Source organism: Calonectris borealis, chromosome 2 (assembly GCF_964195595.1).
Source record: "Calonectris borealis chromosome 2, bCalBor7.hap1.2, whole genome shotgun sequence".
Taxonomy (NCBI): domain Eukaryota; kingdom Metazoa; phylum Chordata; class Aves; order Procellariiformes; family Procellariidae; genus Calonectris; species Calonectris borealis.
Genome location: NC_134313.1, coordinates 25,737,893 through 25,754,511, shown reverse-complemented (window position 1 = coordinate 25,754,511; position 16,619 = coordinate 25,737,893). Strand labels below are relative to the sequence as shown.

General features: G+C 38.6%; 1 protein-coding gene across 3 annotated transcripts in view; it reads left to right on the top strand.

Moving 5' to 3' along the window:
- MATN2 (matrilin 2) overlaps window positions 1-16,619 on the top strand; it is a 70,521-nt gene that overhangs the window by 36,103 nt on the left and 17,799 nt on the right. For all 3 annotated transcript variants that reach the window (XM_075141400.1, XM_075141401.1, XM_075141402.1), the window contains 9 exons: window positions 1,218-1,340; window positions 6,019-6,141; window positions 9,927-10,049; window positions 12,178-12,300; window positions 14,703-14,825; window positions 14,981-15,103; window positions 15,454-15,576; window positions 15,668-15,790; window positions 16,008-16,130. In XM_075141400.1, the coding sequence (XP_074997501.1) occupies window positions 1,218-1,340; window positions 6,019-6,141; window positions 9,927-10,049; window positions 12,178-12,300; window positions 14,703-14,825; window positions 14,981-15,103; window positions 15,454-15,576; window positions 15,668-15,790; window positions 16,008-16,130 (1,107 nt within the window). The remainder of the gene's footprint in view (window positions 1-1,217; window positions 1,341-6,018; window positions 6,142-9,926; window positions 10,050-12,177; window positions 12,301-14,702; window positions 14,826-14,980; window positions 15,104-15,453; window positions 15,577-15,667; window positions 15,791-16,007; window positions 16,131-16,619) is intronic.

Sequence of the window (16,619 nt, the reverse complement as noted above, 5' to 3'; positions counted from 1 at the left end):
TATTCTGAAGGGTTAAAAGAAGCTCTTTCAAAGTAACTAAATGGATTATCCGCTTTCCTGACTAGATGACCATGACTAAATATCTTAGCACACCTGAGTATACACATGATTTGCAAAGTCAGGGCTGTTGAAGAAGGAACTGATTTCATTAAAACAAATTGCTGCCTCTTAAAGTAATTTGGGAAGCTCAGCAGTATAAAGTAATGAAAAAATTACTCAGTTGGCAAAGAAGGGGAACCTGTCTCGTTAAATGTCTATGTGAAGCTGAGCACATTACTGTCTTCTGCAGAAAGAATCAGGTAAACTTGCCTAATGTGGGCCTGGCAGCTCTTTGGGGACAGAACACCTGTTTTGTGACTTATCTTTGATTTCTTCTAAGACTTTCTTTGTGAAGAAACAGCTTAACCTGCAAAGAAAATTAAAAAAAAAAAAATCATTTAACTTCTTTAGCACTTTTGAATGGCCTTGACTAAGTAAACTCTAAAGTATTACCTTATTACCCTTTGGCCATCTATCTTGTAAATATGGGTTTGTGTAATAAATGACCAGACATTAAATAAGTGACTGGATTAGCTATGATATTTTATTTCACTCATACAAAAGGCGTTATATAAGCAAAATATCAGTGGTGAGTATCAGCCTGAAGCTCTCAGGCTTCATAGCTGCAGCTGCTTTGCACAGGATGAATCTGGAGCACGTTAGAGAGAATGAATGTGCTGTGACAGTCCTCGGCGTAGAAGGTATTGCCATGGGTCTTCTATATACTCAGGCTACGGGAAAGCTCTTGAGAACTAATACAGCTGGGAGGGAAGTACTAAAAGTAGAGCAATTCCAGGACTGGGACTGGAGAGACAGAAGACACAACTAAATCAAACTAACTTTGCTACGCCCTGGTCTACAGTGTGAACATCTGGACAGAGTTACTGACTGAGGCATGGTTTCCAGATATGAGAAAACATGTTGAGAAGGGTCCTGACAATTCGAGAGTTGATAAATGTTCAAAGGGTAGGAGAAATGATCCAGGACTCATATAAAATCTGATTTACGAACTGGTATTGAAAGTGCACTGCTTTTTACAGAAAGGCTCTTCAGGACAGAAATTATGTCAGCTTTTCCTTTCTTTATAGCTACTGTGTGTAACTGGTACCATAATATCTATGCGTAATAGTTCTACTTTTGTTTTTCTAATTGTACATGTTGGTCTTGTTCTTTTTCAGTTGTAGACTACTGTGCTTTGGATAACCAAGGTTGCCAACATGAATGCGTTAACACTGAGGACTCCTATTACTGTAGATGCCGCCTAGGGTTCATTTTAAATCCAGACAAAAGAACTTGCAGAAGTAAGTTGTGATAAGGTTTAATTATGAACAGTTTGTACTTCTATCTTCCAGTTCTCCGCAGTAATACTCCCACTGGTCCTGGGAACACTTGAGTAATGTGTCGGGTATAGAAAATGTTGGCGTGCCCTGGAAGCCAAAGGTCTTGAAAGCAATGCAAGTTGTTTTGGGGGGTAGTTTGGCTTTTTGGGGGAGGGGCTAAGGGTAGGGGGCCTTCCTCTGAACAGGAAGCTTTTAACATGAAACCAGGCTCCTTTTCAGCAGTAAAAGCCCAAAGCTTTGTCTTGATAGTCTCTTTGATTATCCAGACTTTTCAGTTAAAATATCATCTCCCTAGCTGGGTAGACAACTCTGTACAAGACAATTTATAATCAGCTTGGTTTGTAGGACAAGCTAAAATTAAATAGAATAGTTCCACAATCAGAGGAAACATTGCAGCCTATTTTCCTACGGATTTGTCTCAAGGGTGAGTTCTTTGATAGTGTGCCAAAGCTCTGGCAACATCAGTATCTTCTACCAAGCTTCTATGTTTCCACCAGGTTATAATAGCTTCATGGCTTTGTTTGTTTGTTGTTTGTCAAATTTGATTGATACCAGGCTAACAAGCTCAAACATTACCAGAGTTAGGAGTGGATATAAAGCGGAGAGGAACTGACAGACCAGAAAGTACTCTTGCCAAGGCTTCCCATAATTGGGAAAACAAGCTAAAACCTCCACAGTGTTTAATGTCATAACTCACTTTCAGGAAATGTGAAGGAAAAACCTTAATGTAGCTTCCTAGTTACCTTTCTTCATAAATATGGGCCTTGATAAAGAAATGTTACTGTTGTGTCGTAAGCAGACAAACTCCATTAGTTTTAGGTGAGTGGAACTGCTGATACCAGTGGTGAATTTAGCCCATATTATTGAGTAATGTGTTCAAATGTTATTTCTCAAAAAATGCATCAATATAGCACTGCATTTCTGTGCTTTTTACAGCCTTGGGGGCATTTCAGTCTTTATGATGAGAGACTATGTTAACCTATTGTGTATTATACCTGATATCATTTCGAAAGAAAGCATCTTATCCAGGCTGTACATCTGACCTTATGATCAAGGGAAAGAGAGACACACTTCTAGAAGGCAATTGCTCACAGCTCTGACACAAATTTATGGAAGTGCCTGTATTTTTCTTGACTGTGCAGGGAGCCTGGATGACTTGCCAGACTAGGCACCTAATTTTTAGATGGTCAGAGTCAAGGGAGATGAACTTCCAGCCTCCCCAAGGGCCAGACTACAGTTTGTACTGGTTCACATTGCTCGTAGATTGTATGAACTCACCCATTTGTCACGTATCAGTCAGCTAAGGGCTGGCTAAATTCTCTTATACTTCCACATATGCTTCCACATCCATCTATTTTTGAAATCTTACTATGGTGTAAGTGCTTTCCACTGCCCAAGGACAATTTTTTGTTAATTTCTTCAATTTAAGAATGTGGATTTTAAGCAGTGTTTTCTCCCCCAGTTTGAACTGAACAAAGACCTTAAAATTGCATAAACATTGTATATGTCTTGAGTGGGTTTTAGCTTATGATCTAACTCTATGAATTATTTTAACCTGTTTAAATTGATGATCTGCAGAATGCTGGAAGCTGAGAGGGTGTTCTGAGAAAGTAGTACTTCAGGCTTGTCCTGTCTCTATCCTCTGACTTAGGTATCTATTGCTTGAGACAGCACGTTGAGCTATATAAACTGTCAGTCTGACCATGTGCTGCTGTCTTTTTGTTGGAAACACTCCACCACCACATTCCCAGTGTCATTTCCCCTCTGATCTTGACCAGAAACTCTCAGCAGGCACATCTGTGGTTTCATGTTGAATCTCTGTGGAATGGAGGAGATCTTTAACATATCACACAAAAGTACAGTGCTCTGCAGGGGGGTGCAAGCTGGGAGCCAAAGATGGCTACAAGGCAAGCAGGGTCAGTAATTTCTCTGACAAGGCCTTTGGTCCCACAGTACCCAAAGAAGAAGAACAAAACAGGTCCTATGGCAGTAACCAGGCTCAGCCAACAGTCCAATGATCACCAGACAAGTCCGTAGTGTCAAGAGAGATCTAAGGTCAATTCAGGAAATCAAGTCAGCCAGTCAGCAGGTCGGGATCAGCAAAATGCAAGGCTAGGCACAGGCGTACCTATAACATAGCTCAGGCAAGAACCAAGGGTGGCATTAAATGCAGCTCCCACGCTAAGGGGCAGAGGCCACAGACAAGACTTCTCACACCTCTGTGCATCTCTGCCATGTTAACTGCATTCTGTTTTGTTGTAAATGCTTTAAATTAGTTTAAAATTAAGAGAGAAAATTCCATCAGGTTGCAATTAGGGAAAAATCAAAGTGACTGGACATGGTAGACCATAGAGATTGATTCAGGAGTAGTAGTCAGGGAGGAATGAGCAAATACTATATCAAATCATTCTCTTTCAAGGTGCATGTCCTGAATCTAAGCCACTTTTCCTTACACTTGGTATCTTCTGAGCCTTGCTAATAAAATAAAGCATGAGTGAAAGAACTGTGTAGCTCTTAATGCTGTGAAAGTCAAGACAGCATGAGAGCTCTACAGAGCAAAAGTGTCCCCTAGCTCCCATATGTTATGAATCACACTGCCTTTGAGTCAGCATAAACAACATGAAGAAACAAACTTCAGATCACTGGATTTAAAATGTTTGTAAACTTAAAACCTTTAACATAAATTTCTACATATTTGGCTTACGTACTCAATCTCGGGGATGATCACCAACTAACCAAGACTCACACCCATGCCAGGCCAGATCTCTGCATCAGCAAGCAGTCCTGGGCCGGGGGCGCCAGCTCCCGAGATCTCGTGATTATCTCAGAATCCTGGCTTCCCTTTCAAAAATGGAAAGTAAGCTTTTATGCTCATGGCTACAAAGTTTCCAAACTTCTTAGAATTAAATACAAGGAACACGGCTCATGAGGGCAACCCTGCCAGCACCAACAGAGTACTCTATGTGTGGCTGGAAGAGAGCAACAAATTCAGATTACCAGTGAGGCAGGTAGAGCTCATTCCTTGCTACTAAGTTAACTATTAAGGGGACTTTTGCCACTCTTGCTGCTCCCCTCAAGAGGACAGACGGTAGCTTCTGCTTGTACTTAGGGGTGCTGAGCCTCAACTGTTGTTCTTTAAGGAAGGCCCCTGTTTGAGTTGTGGGTGGGTTCACATGAGCTGTAGCTGGTAGAGGCCTCCTGTTAGCATCCTTAATCTGGACTGTGTTAATGAAGCCCTGTGAAATGTGTTTTTAGTGTTCCCAACATAATAGCCTCAAGATTCCAACAAAGATAATAATACATATTTTTCAATTCTTGTGGTCATCTTCAGAATCGGTTACCCAGGAAAAGTCTGTCCTGCACACCACTTGAGTTAGCAAGGATTTGAGCAGGTAAATGCGACACAGCACTGAGTTGGTCCAGAAGGCATACAGCTATATTCCTCTGGTGCACACACGTGGCTTTATGGTTTCTGTCTCTTCAGTGCACTCTTCAACAAACCATATTTTCTAATTATTTTTTTTAGTAAACAGATAAGATGTCCCTGTGTTATGTATGTGCATATGCTGTCATAAAAAGCTTTGGTAAAGGAAATGTTCCATAAATATATGAAGTGGAGTTCATAAATGATAAAATACTCCTCTTAGAAAGTCACATTCTACTTTGTTTGTCCTGAAAATATAGGTGGTTTATTATTGCTAAGGGCTTTCATCATATATAAAAGCTCAATAGCATTAGCCCGCCACACATACAAGGAAAGAACAGTTCTTGCCTCAGGAAGCCAATTACCTCTGGGAATAATAATTAACCTCTGAATGTCGGTTTTCAGGTTGTGTAATGAGGTGTTCAAAAGTGCCTAGATGTCTTTAAAAATGTGACTTACTTGATTTGTGACTTGTTTATCTATTTTTAGCAGTGCTGAGGGATTAAGACCATTCTTTCTCTAGTATAAATTAATTAACTCCACTCATATAAAACTAAGTGATGGCCAGATACTGCATCTAAGTGAATGTTAGGTTCTTTGACTTCATCAATAGTGGTAAACACTATGTGGTAAATATCCCAGTGCTTACTGCACAATTACTTTCCTTTTTAAGGTACTTTATACATAAGTAGTGGCTGTTTCTAGACTTTGCTTGTCTTTCCTTTCGTAAGCATTTTAGATGGAAGAACTATGTAGCACACACCAGAGCTGTTAAAACACCAATGCTCCTGATGACCTGATTGTCCTGCTTTGATATGATGAATGGCATTCAAATACATTGTAAATACACATTTGTGTATTTATTACAGATCATATCTAACTTGGTCTGAGTAAAATAAAGAGGCAATTTTGATAAGGCAATGTATAGGACTTAGCTGCAAAATATTAAGAAATATTTAAAATTCTAACTGCTCTACTGCGTGTAGTACATGCGTTTTCGAAGAATTCATTTAAGTATACATATCAGGTATACCTAAGTATAGCAGATATTTGGAAAAAAGGAACACTTTATTTTCATAGTTTGAAACAATATGGTAAAAAGTCAGAATGGTGCCTAGAAAAAAAAAAAGGCTAAAGAAAACAAAGTAACTGGGTTTTACCTAGCTTATTTCTGAGGAATTATATTCTTCACTGACACAATTTTTTCCCATTTAGGACCAGACTATTGTGCTCTTCAGGACCATGGCTGTGAACAGGAATGTGTTAATACAGATGATTCCTATTTTTGTCGATGCCAAGAAGGATTTAGACTTAATCCAGATAAGAAAACATGCAAAAGTGAGTAATCCTTTGGACACAATAAAGTTCATCTGCTTTTATTTCTTAAACCTGCTGTGAATGGTTTCGCTCCTGAAAGGATGAAAGTTTTCTCTATAATTAAGGTTGAAACAAATGTTTCTTTATAAACTTAATTTTTAACTGAGCCAGCCATGCTGGAAAATATACTGTTTGCTGTTTTGTAGACTAGATTGTATATCAGATGTTTTCTGAAGAGATTTATGGAAACCTGAGGAGTAATATAGGAACCAGAGTGGCTCAAAAACAATAAGTTCATTACTTATTTGAAACTTTCTGACCTTGTCTTGTAGTGACACAAACAGCTTTTAAAAAAAAAAAAAAGAAATTCACCTTGCTTTGCCCAGTTGGTTTAGCCAAGGACAGATGTATTTCATTAGCTTGGGAAAATATTGGATGGGTAACGAAGCTATTAAAATCAACTTGAAGTCACACATGAAACCCCACAGTTTCCTAAAAAAATTGTAAAAACAGCCTCAGCAATGTCAGGATTGTAAACCAATCACACATACTATTGACTTTAGAAAGACTTGTGTGTTACAGTTGTGTGGGGGCCTGGAATCACAGCAGTTTTTCAATGTAATGTTAAAGTTTAAGGAGAATATATTCAGCAAAATTAACTAGCCTGATCTGGTGACTCAATTCTTGGGGGTGCTATTCTGCCGTTTTTGCAGCAATCCATGCTATTCTGGTTTTTATTATCTATATGGTATTTTAATACATTCAGGTTTTTATAGATTGGATGTGCCTTGGTGAGTATAGGAGCCCAAGAACAGCATTGCGTAGAATATTTATTGCCAAGGATGTAATTGCGAATTAAAGGCAAATTGTAATTCCCATTTCAGGTATTTTTCCTTAACTTTAGAGGGCTTTGGATTTGGCTGTAAACCTGGTGACGTTCCCAGGATTAAGCTCCTATTCCAAATCTTGTTATAACAAGGCTCATGTTAGATCAGCTTGTAAAATAAAGCAGAACATTTGCATATATGCTCTCTTTAGAAATCAGGGAGAATGCATCACTGGTGACTAGCACCAGGCATTCCTCCTTCACCACGATGCATGTCTTCTCATGACTACAGGAGCAGGTCTATGGGAGTCAAAGTGAAGTCTTGTGTAGCCAAGTATTTGGAATCCACTCTCAGATCCTCAGCTCACTATCAGGTTTAACAGGTGTCCAAAGCACAGAATCCAGTATCGTTTAAGAAAAGTGAGTTTTTCTAAGCCAATTTACTTCAGAAACCCTCATGGCTGGCTTGAATTCTTCACTGTTTTTCTCTCCACAGAAGTAAACTTCTGTGCTTTAGGTCAGCATGACTGTGAACACGATCGTGTTAACATGGAAGAGTCATTTGCGTGCAAATGTCATCCTGGATACGCCCAACGACATGATGGCAATACGTGCAGGAATGAGTGTGTCTCATGAACTGCAGCGACTAGTTACTGCAGTGGGGCGAGGTGTGAACAGAGTGAGAAAACACCCCTGGTTCCCTTTTGAGATCTTTCTGAGCTATGCAAACCTATGTTACTGTAAAGTCCACCACGAGCCAGGCCTAGTGAAGTAATGCTATAGTGAGATCCCTGATCGGATAGAGAACTAAAGCATCATCTTCTCCAATCCAAATAACTGGGAAAATGTGTTCAGCCAAGGTGTCTAACACAAAGGCAGTGCTTACTGTTGAACATCTGTATCATTGCTATGGGTTATGTACACAGGCAGCACACCTGATACTGATGTATGCTGATAGGCGGAGATAAGTAGAGACTTCCCCCTTCTACATATTTACACTTTCAGTCATCTGTTCAATAAAATGTCCTCTTTTAATAAGAACGTTACTAAATGAAGAATCAGTGTTGCACCAGAAAAACCCAACAACATTGCCCACTTGATGTCATCCAGTTTTTAGAACATACTTTTATTGCAGAGAACCATTTTGCACATCATCTAAAATATTGGCAGCATTTTTCCCTGATGTGTTATGACATATTTTTCCAAAGGAACACACAGTCACTGAACTTAAAAAAAAAAAGTTGATAGGCCAGGGAGTATTTTTAAATAAACTGTTTGTGATAAAGCCATATTTAAGGAAACTTAGATGTTTTGCAAGAGCTCAGAACTTTTTAACAATTATGGTTTTAGGCTATCGTAAGTTGAATATCTAAAAATTAATATATCCCAAGACACTCATTGTTTTTAAAAATACTGAGCCTGCCCCTGTCTCTTCCTCTTCTTACTTTTTTTTTTTACACATGTAATGAAGCACACATGATGACCAAATTTACAGTTATACTAATTTCTAAAGCCTGGTAATTAGCAGCTTTGTGATTACTCCACTCTTTGAAAGAGTGTGTTAAAAGATTCTGCATGAGAACCCAAAGTATTTAAATGTTAAAATTCACATTAGTGTGGGTGTTTGTATTGTAAAAGACGGTGCCAAACAGATGCAATTTTTCACAGAGAATACTGGGGGGGGGGGGTATTTTCTTTTTTTTTTTCCACATTTTTTGTGTGCTCTGAGAAGTTACACAAGCCTCTTCATGATGATGTAAACTCTTGGAAAAAGGAGAAGGTTCCAGCTGGAACTTGCTTTAGCTAGTAAAAACTGACACCTCAGCTTCATTTGTTCAAGCCAACGTTATCTCTATCTATGTATAATGGTAAATCTGGACCAATTACTGCCAACTTGTTGCTTAGTTAAATAAACTAATAAACAGCAATATTTAGAACTAAGTAATTTTACATTAAGTACAGAATTTTTTTAATGTAAACAAATAGCTGCAGACATGCCTGTTCACATCTGTAAATGATTTGCAAATAAAGACATATGACATTGTGTTTGTGTCTAAGGGAACTCCACTGCTTTTGATCAAGTTAAGCTAAAGTGGCTTGGGCCTATATAACTAAAAATAGCCATTAACAAGTGGGCAATAAAATACTATGAGGAAGTTCATAAAAGTATAAAGCTTTTTTCCTAAAATGTGCTTTTTCTGTACTTACAGAGTCAGCAGATTACATAGTACATCTGCAAGTGCATGTATCTCACCCTACTGCTTTGCTGTCCATTCTATCAGGCAATATGATTTTTAAATCCAGTTCACACCTCTCTCTCCCTTCCCCCACCCTTCATCTTTCACACAACCAGTTGCATACAAGACTAAAAAAAACCATTCCCTTTTATCTTACTTAGAATCAGAAAAATCAAAAAAAAGGATCATATTAAGACACTCTCACACTCATAATTTGTATCTGTCCCCCAGCAGGCTTTAACTGCTTGAACCTGTTGCCAGGTTAAAGTTTTAAATTGGTGATTTCTCATCCTGTTGAAAAAGAATTTACTGTTTATGAAATAATCTGAAAGCCATAATTTCTCTTTCAAGAGTTACTAATATTCATACTTTCTCTCTGAGAAAATTTTATGGTGAACAAAAGATAGAGTCTTGCTTTTTAAAGAAAGGAAGCATGATTCTGCGGGTAAGACCAGGTGGGACTTCAAGGTTCTCCCTTCACTCCACTTCGCGTTAGTTTCCCTTTGTGATTTTCAGCAAGGGAGATCTGCACTTCATCAAGTTTGTTATCTGCCAAGTGGGGTGGTTGTATTCATTTCACGTAGGTGTTGTTAATTAACTCAGGTTACTCAAATAGGTGGGGATACTGCATAAATAAAAAGCTGTACTGATCTTTTTCCCTTGCTCTGCACTAACTACAATGTCATAGTGTATGTATCTAAAGCTCCAATGTGATTTCTTCAATTATTAACACAAATCAACAGGAGTGGACCACTGTGCTGAAAGCAATCATGGCTGCGAGCAACTGTGCCTAAATACTGATGCCTCCTATGTCTGTCAGTGCTCTGAAGGATTTGTCATCAATGAGGACCTAAAAACCTGTACACGTGAGTCTTTTGAGAACCTCCTTGATCTCAGCTCACCTGGGAGCTGTTTTCATACAGGGAAGAGGACACACCTTCAATTTATTCTTACAGTCTCCATTTCGATAATACTTCAATAATTATTTGAAAGCAGAAACAGACAGAAAAAGGACTTAGAAAAGGATAGTTGTCAAGATAACTGTAAATCCTCACATATTCAGAAAAGTTTTGGAAGATCTCTTCATCCCCAGATGTTGAGGACTGTTTTTCAGTCACATAACAAATGTGTCTGACTGACAGGTCATCTTGACAGCAGTGTCCCCCAGGCAAACTGCATCAGCTTACCCGGGGCAGGAAGAGAAGTGAGAGTCCCACACTGAGCTTTACATTTTGCATGGGAACGCTTAATAAGTGAACAAAAGTTGTCCTGACAGTTCTCCACCCTTTGTAAATCTAATGATCATTGAGAATCATTGCAGTTCGCAAATAGCCAAATTACCTCCCTCACTGGAAAAATAATATATAGAAAGGGCCAGGAAAAGAGGAGTGTGAATGCATTTTGCATGTTGACTTTTCCTGGACCTCTGATGAGAGGGTTTTGGCCACTTTTTCTACAGATTTTGGAGGTACATTGTTTTTCAAGCTTGTTGAGTGTTGGAGCAGCTCCAGAGTTTGCTCCTTTTCTTTCACTCAGGCAACACAGTTTTAACAGAAGTCAAACTGCAAGTGCTCAGTCACAAAAATGATCTAGGGAGAAGTAAGGCAAATCAGCAAAGGCAATTTGTCTTTGTCTTTAACCTTGTCTTTGCCTCCATACTAACCTTTTTAGCCCCATCCAATACCTTGACAGACTTTGCTTCTGTCTGCCACTGCAGCACTCTAGAAAGGGGCAGACAGTAATGCAAAAGCCAAACTAGTGTACATGTAACAGCAATAGGTCTACTAGAAACAATTTATCTAGACATTTATCTAAAAGAACCACTGGAAATTTAGAAGCAGCCGAACTATGGAGTTTTATCAACTTGCAAATGGAAAATCCCTTTTCCTTTGTAATAAAAAGAGGTATTTTTTTTACTTGAGTTATTTTCCTCCAGGCTGTACTTGGAGAACTATCAGCAGCATTAAAACAGTGCTGTGGCTTCTGGAATCCTTCTGTGCAATGAAACTGAGACCTTTTGAATAGCTCCTCTTCTTGCTAGCATACCCCTCTCCTCATATATATTTAGGAAAGAGATTTGTCCTATTCCAGAGCTCCAGATAAGTTGTTGGAACCTCGTGGACATTTTTAGGCTATCACGAAAAGAGTTTTGGCACTTCGGGATTTCCTGAATGAGCAGTTGAATGGAAGGGATTAGCATTTAACATATACCACTCCTAATGGGAAGACATCTGGGAATTACAATTCTGGTTTCATATACACAGGCACAAGTATCTTAAGACAGCTGTGGGAACACCTGAATGGTAAACAGATTTCTACTCTGACAACTAATTACAAAAAAATGAGTGACACTGTGTGTGTAGCCAATAGACAGTAGCAAATGCTGCCTGCAGGATCCAAGGGGTCCTATGGCTTTGTATTACAGAGAAAAAACACTTAGGACATTTGAGATGAAAAATGGACCATATTTGACAGTACTTGTCATTTGCAATTCTTTGCAAAAGCTTGAATAGTCTAAGTCGAAGCCCACGGTGGTCCCTGGGAGGTTTTCTGCTTGCTGCCACAGCAGCTGGGTCAGGCACACAAGTGAGTTCTGGGGACTGCCACCTTCACATCGGGCCATTTAGAGACTGTATTTAAAGAAGAATGTTCACAAGGTAGCTTTTATGTCTTTGCCACTGTCTTATATAAAATCATTGCTTAAGTGTTTTGTTTTGGTTTTTTTAAATTCAGTTTGTAAGTACTGAGATGTGGACTCTGTTGAGGTATGTTAAGCATAGGAAAGTATCATTTCTCAGCTCTGCTTGAAACAACCAATGGAAAGTACACCACAAGACCCTCTTATTTATATTCTCAGATAAGGAACTGGATTATTATTTAAGCAGTTCAATGTATTTATATTTACTTGCTTATATGCCATGCAGGTACTAGAGATGAAAAGTAATTGATGCATTATTTGTTAAATTTTTTTAATAACTTCAATTACTCCTACAGGAGTTGACTATTGTGCTCTGAGTGATCATGGCTGTGAACATTTGTGCGTAAATGGCGACAGATCTTATACTTGTCAGTGTTTTGAAGGATACAGGCTTCGTAACGATGGGAAAACATGTAAACGTAAGTTATTCAGCAACTCAGATTTGTGTTATACATATAGACGAAATCTGTAAGGTAGGATCTGATTGCCTAAACGATGCTGTCCAGTGTCATTTTAAATGCTCAAGGATTCCAAAAGTTCATAGTTTCCCCTTTGGTGTCATATTTGCCAGCAATGTCAATATCTTGGATATGCTAAGGCATCTAAAGTGGTACTGGATGCATACTTTTAGGCACCTGAATCACAACCTAAATGTCTGTGCCATTTAAAAAGTAGCCCTGAAATTGGACTGTTGTGATTCCAAAACTACTTTATTTTGACTTACATCCTTATATGGGACAAATGTCATTTTCTACTCAAATCAAGGCAAAAATCTATAATGTTTCTAAAGTCTTACACAGCATGAAGCTTGCGATATTATTAATGGAAAGTTCATTTTGTCCAGCATGGGATAAGGATGATTGCAAAAGAGATATCATAATTGCATTACACATTTGACTACATTATGCAGTTATGATGAGTGGCAGATATCAAGAAAAAATTCATTGCAAGTTTTTATCCACTTCTATAGATTTGATCACTAAGTGATCAAAGAAGAATCATGGATAAGTCTCTGAAAAACACACAGGCATTAAGTATTTTGTAACTGTAATCCGAATAATATCCATAGATCTCATCAACATCTGCTGTTAAAAAACATTTACAAAAAAAAAATTGAAGTCCTCCAGATATTACCATGACAAATGAAAAGCTCCTTATTCTCAGTTTGTATATCACAACACCACCCTACTTTATTATTCCATGCAAACAGAGACAAATTCTGCTTGTCTCAAAAAGTACTGACACTCTAAAAGCAAGTGAAATGTTCTGTCCATGCAGAAGTCCAGAGGGACCTAGATAGATTGGAGCATCGGGCTATGATTAATGGGATGAAATTTAACAAGTCGAAATGCTGGATTATGCACCTAGGACAGAGTAACGCCGAGCACAAGTATAAATTGGGAGAGGAGTGGCTGGAGAGCAGCCCTGCAGAAGGGGACCTGGGGGTGCTGGTCGGCAGCAGGCTCGGTATGAGTCAGCAGTGTGCCCTGGAGCCAGGAGGGCAAGCCGCATCCTGGGGTGCATCAAACACAGCGTAGCCAGTCAGTCAAAAGAGGCGATTATCCCACTGTATTCAGTGTTGGTGCAGCCTCACCTTGAGCACTGTGTGCAGTTCTGAGCCCCACAATTTAAGAAGGATGTGAAGGTCCTTGAATGCGTCCAGAGGAAGGCCACAAAGCTGGTGAAAGGGCTGGAAGGCAGGTCCTATGAGGAGCAGCTAAGGACTCCGGGTTTGTCCAGCTTGGAGAAAAGCAGGCAGAGGGGTGATGTTATTGCTCTCTACAGCTTCCTGAGGAGGGGAAGTGGAGAGGGAGGTGCTGATCTCTTCTCCCTGGTATCCAGTGACAGGACACGTGGGAATGGTTCAAAGCTGCGCCAGTGGAGGTTTAGACTGGACATTAGGAAGCATTTCTTTACAAAGAGGGTGGTCAAACACTGGAACAGGCTTCCTAGAAAGGTGGCCAATGCCCCAAGCCTGTCAGTGTTTAAGAGGCATTTGGACAATGCCCTTAACAACATGCTTTAACTTTTGGTCAGCCCTGAAGTGGTCAGGCAGTTGGCCTAGATGATCGCTGCAGGTCCCTTCCAAAAGAAATAGTCTTCTATTCTATTCTAAGACCTTGCAGGAAAATAAAGGGCGTGGGAAAGAAAGTGAAAGCAAGATGTTAGTTTATCTAATGTTAATTAACAGATTTTATTTTATTTTATTTTGAAATATGAATTGTATCTAAATTCTGTATCAGAAAACCCCACTGAACATCTGTTTGCCCAATTATAGCTGACAATTTTCCAGAATTTCTCAGCAGGACATATAATTTGTCTTTCTCGCTACCCTTAAATACTACATACACTGAACTTTTGTAATCCTACTTTACAGAAAAATGACAAACACCTTCTGAACTTAAGCACAGAGAAAAAAAAGCGTAACTGTTTCAGGTTTGAGCAGGTTCATTACTGAAGATAAGAAGATGATGATAGAAAGATCTGTTTCTCACCAGAAAGTTTACTTGAAATGTGGATGTGGGATTTAGGTGCCTTTGGAAATCCCTGTGGGTCACTAATCTGCATGCTAGGGACACGTGAAATTCTACAAACTCTAGAACTGGAACAGTGCACTTTTCCTTAATAGTAAGGTTATAAAATTAGCAGGAGATGCTACCTTTTTGTTACAAGAAAAAGAGACAGCAGGTGCTATAAATGATTTGCAGGATTGAGTCCAGTATACTAGCAAGGACAAGAACATTCAGTAGCTGGGAATTGTAAGATTTCAAACATCTTGCCCTTAACTAACACAATTTTTTATCTATTAAATTATTCCCAGGTAAAAATGTCTGCAAATCAGTCAACCATGGATGTGAGCATGTTTGTGTTAGTGCTGACAATTCCTACATCTGCAAGTGTCGTGAGGGATTCGTATTGAGAGAAGATGGCAAGACGTGCAGAAGTGAGTGACCGGTATCTATTGAACATTTTTGCATGTGCATCAGGCAAGAAAAAAAAGGGGTTTTCGCTTCTTACTGGAAAGAAAACTTTCTTTTGATATCTACAGTTTTTAACATGTTTTCATTCAAAATCTATATTTATATCAATCATTCCCAGGACGGGACATCTGCAAATCAGTCAGCCATGGCTGTGAGCATATTTGTGTTAACAAAGATGACTCGTATGTTTGCAAGTGTCATGAGGGTTTTCTGTTGAGAGAAGATGGGAAAACATGCAGAAGTAAGTACTCTGATAATTACTTTTATCTACAGTGTGTAGATTTGTGGAAGTGTTCTAACAAATACAACAACAACAGTTTATTGTTATAATATAGGAGTAGTATTGTTATACTTGCCGGAAGCTTGTAAGAGACTCTGTGGATGGAAATAGTGTATTTTAATAGCCAAACTAGTATGACTGGAGGCAAAAAAGACAATTTTTCAGGTACCAAGAGTTAAAAGTGTTTGTTGCCTAAATTTTTGCCCATTTCTTCCAGTGATATCAGTAGACCTAATAAAAGCTATTACTTCTCCCTGCGTGATACATTCACTGTAGATGTACTTTAACCAAATACCATCAATCATTCTCAGATAAAGACATTTGCAGTTCAGTTGACCATGGCTGTGAACATGTTTGTGTTAATGCTGATGAGTCATACATCTGCCAGTGTTATGAGGGATTTGCCCTAAGGGAAGATGGAAAAACATGTAGAAGTAAGTATCCTTATCTTTAATAGAAGATTTCCTTTAAATCTATGCATTCGTAGACATGTTTTAAATACCGGCAACCTTATTTTTTTTCCAGATAAAGATGTTTGCAATTCTGTTGACCATGGCTGTGAGCATGTTTGCGTGAATACCGATAGTTCATACATTTGCCAGTGCTATGAGGGTTTTGTATTGAGGGAAGATAAGAAAACGTGTAAAAGTAAGTTATTTTATGTCACTGTATTTTTTTCACTTAGAAGTCTACTGAAGAAATATATTGTGTTAGAGGTAGGTCTTCTTATAGGGGATTTTGCCTGACAAAAAGGAGGATAAATTATTTATTTACTAGGAGCTTATTACTTTACTTTTAGTCTTTAAAGTTTTGGAAACGTTCTCATTCATCAAACTGTAGTAAATAAAATCTAAATTATTTCTAGATAAGGACATCTGCAAATCAGTCAGCCATGGCTGTGAACATCTTTGTGTTAATAATGACGATTCATACACTTGCCAATGCCGTGATGGATTTGTACTAAGGCAAGATGGGAAAACATGCCGAAGTAAGTAGCTTATGAATAAAAGAAGAAATTTCATTTTCCTTTTATTAGGAGATCATTCAACTGATTCACAGTGGTCAGAACAGAATATTGTTCTCTATAGATCATAAGATTTCTATGAATTAATTATTGTTTGAACTAAAGATATATTTCAGAAGATCAGCCAATTTTAAGGTTAGAATGTAGCTTTCAAAATGTGAACTTCATTTCTACATTGAATATGTTGAGTTTTAATCTTGAGCATAGGATGTTGCTGCATTTTACTTTGATGGGTTGAAGTTCTGATTGCCACTGTGTTGTGCCGTGTATATTCATGCAGATCATGACTTAACCTTTCCCTTAACTTAACCTCTTAGCATGTCCTTTTGTAAATGGTAAGCAGATGAACTCCTTCAGGCTCTTTGTATGTTTTCTAATCTTTTCATAAGTCTCTTCTTGCTTCCCTAAAACCTCTGCTATTTATCAGCATCCTTGTGGGGGAACCATGGTGGT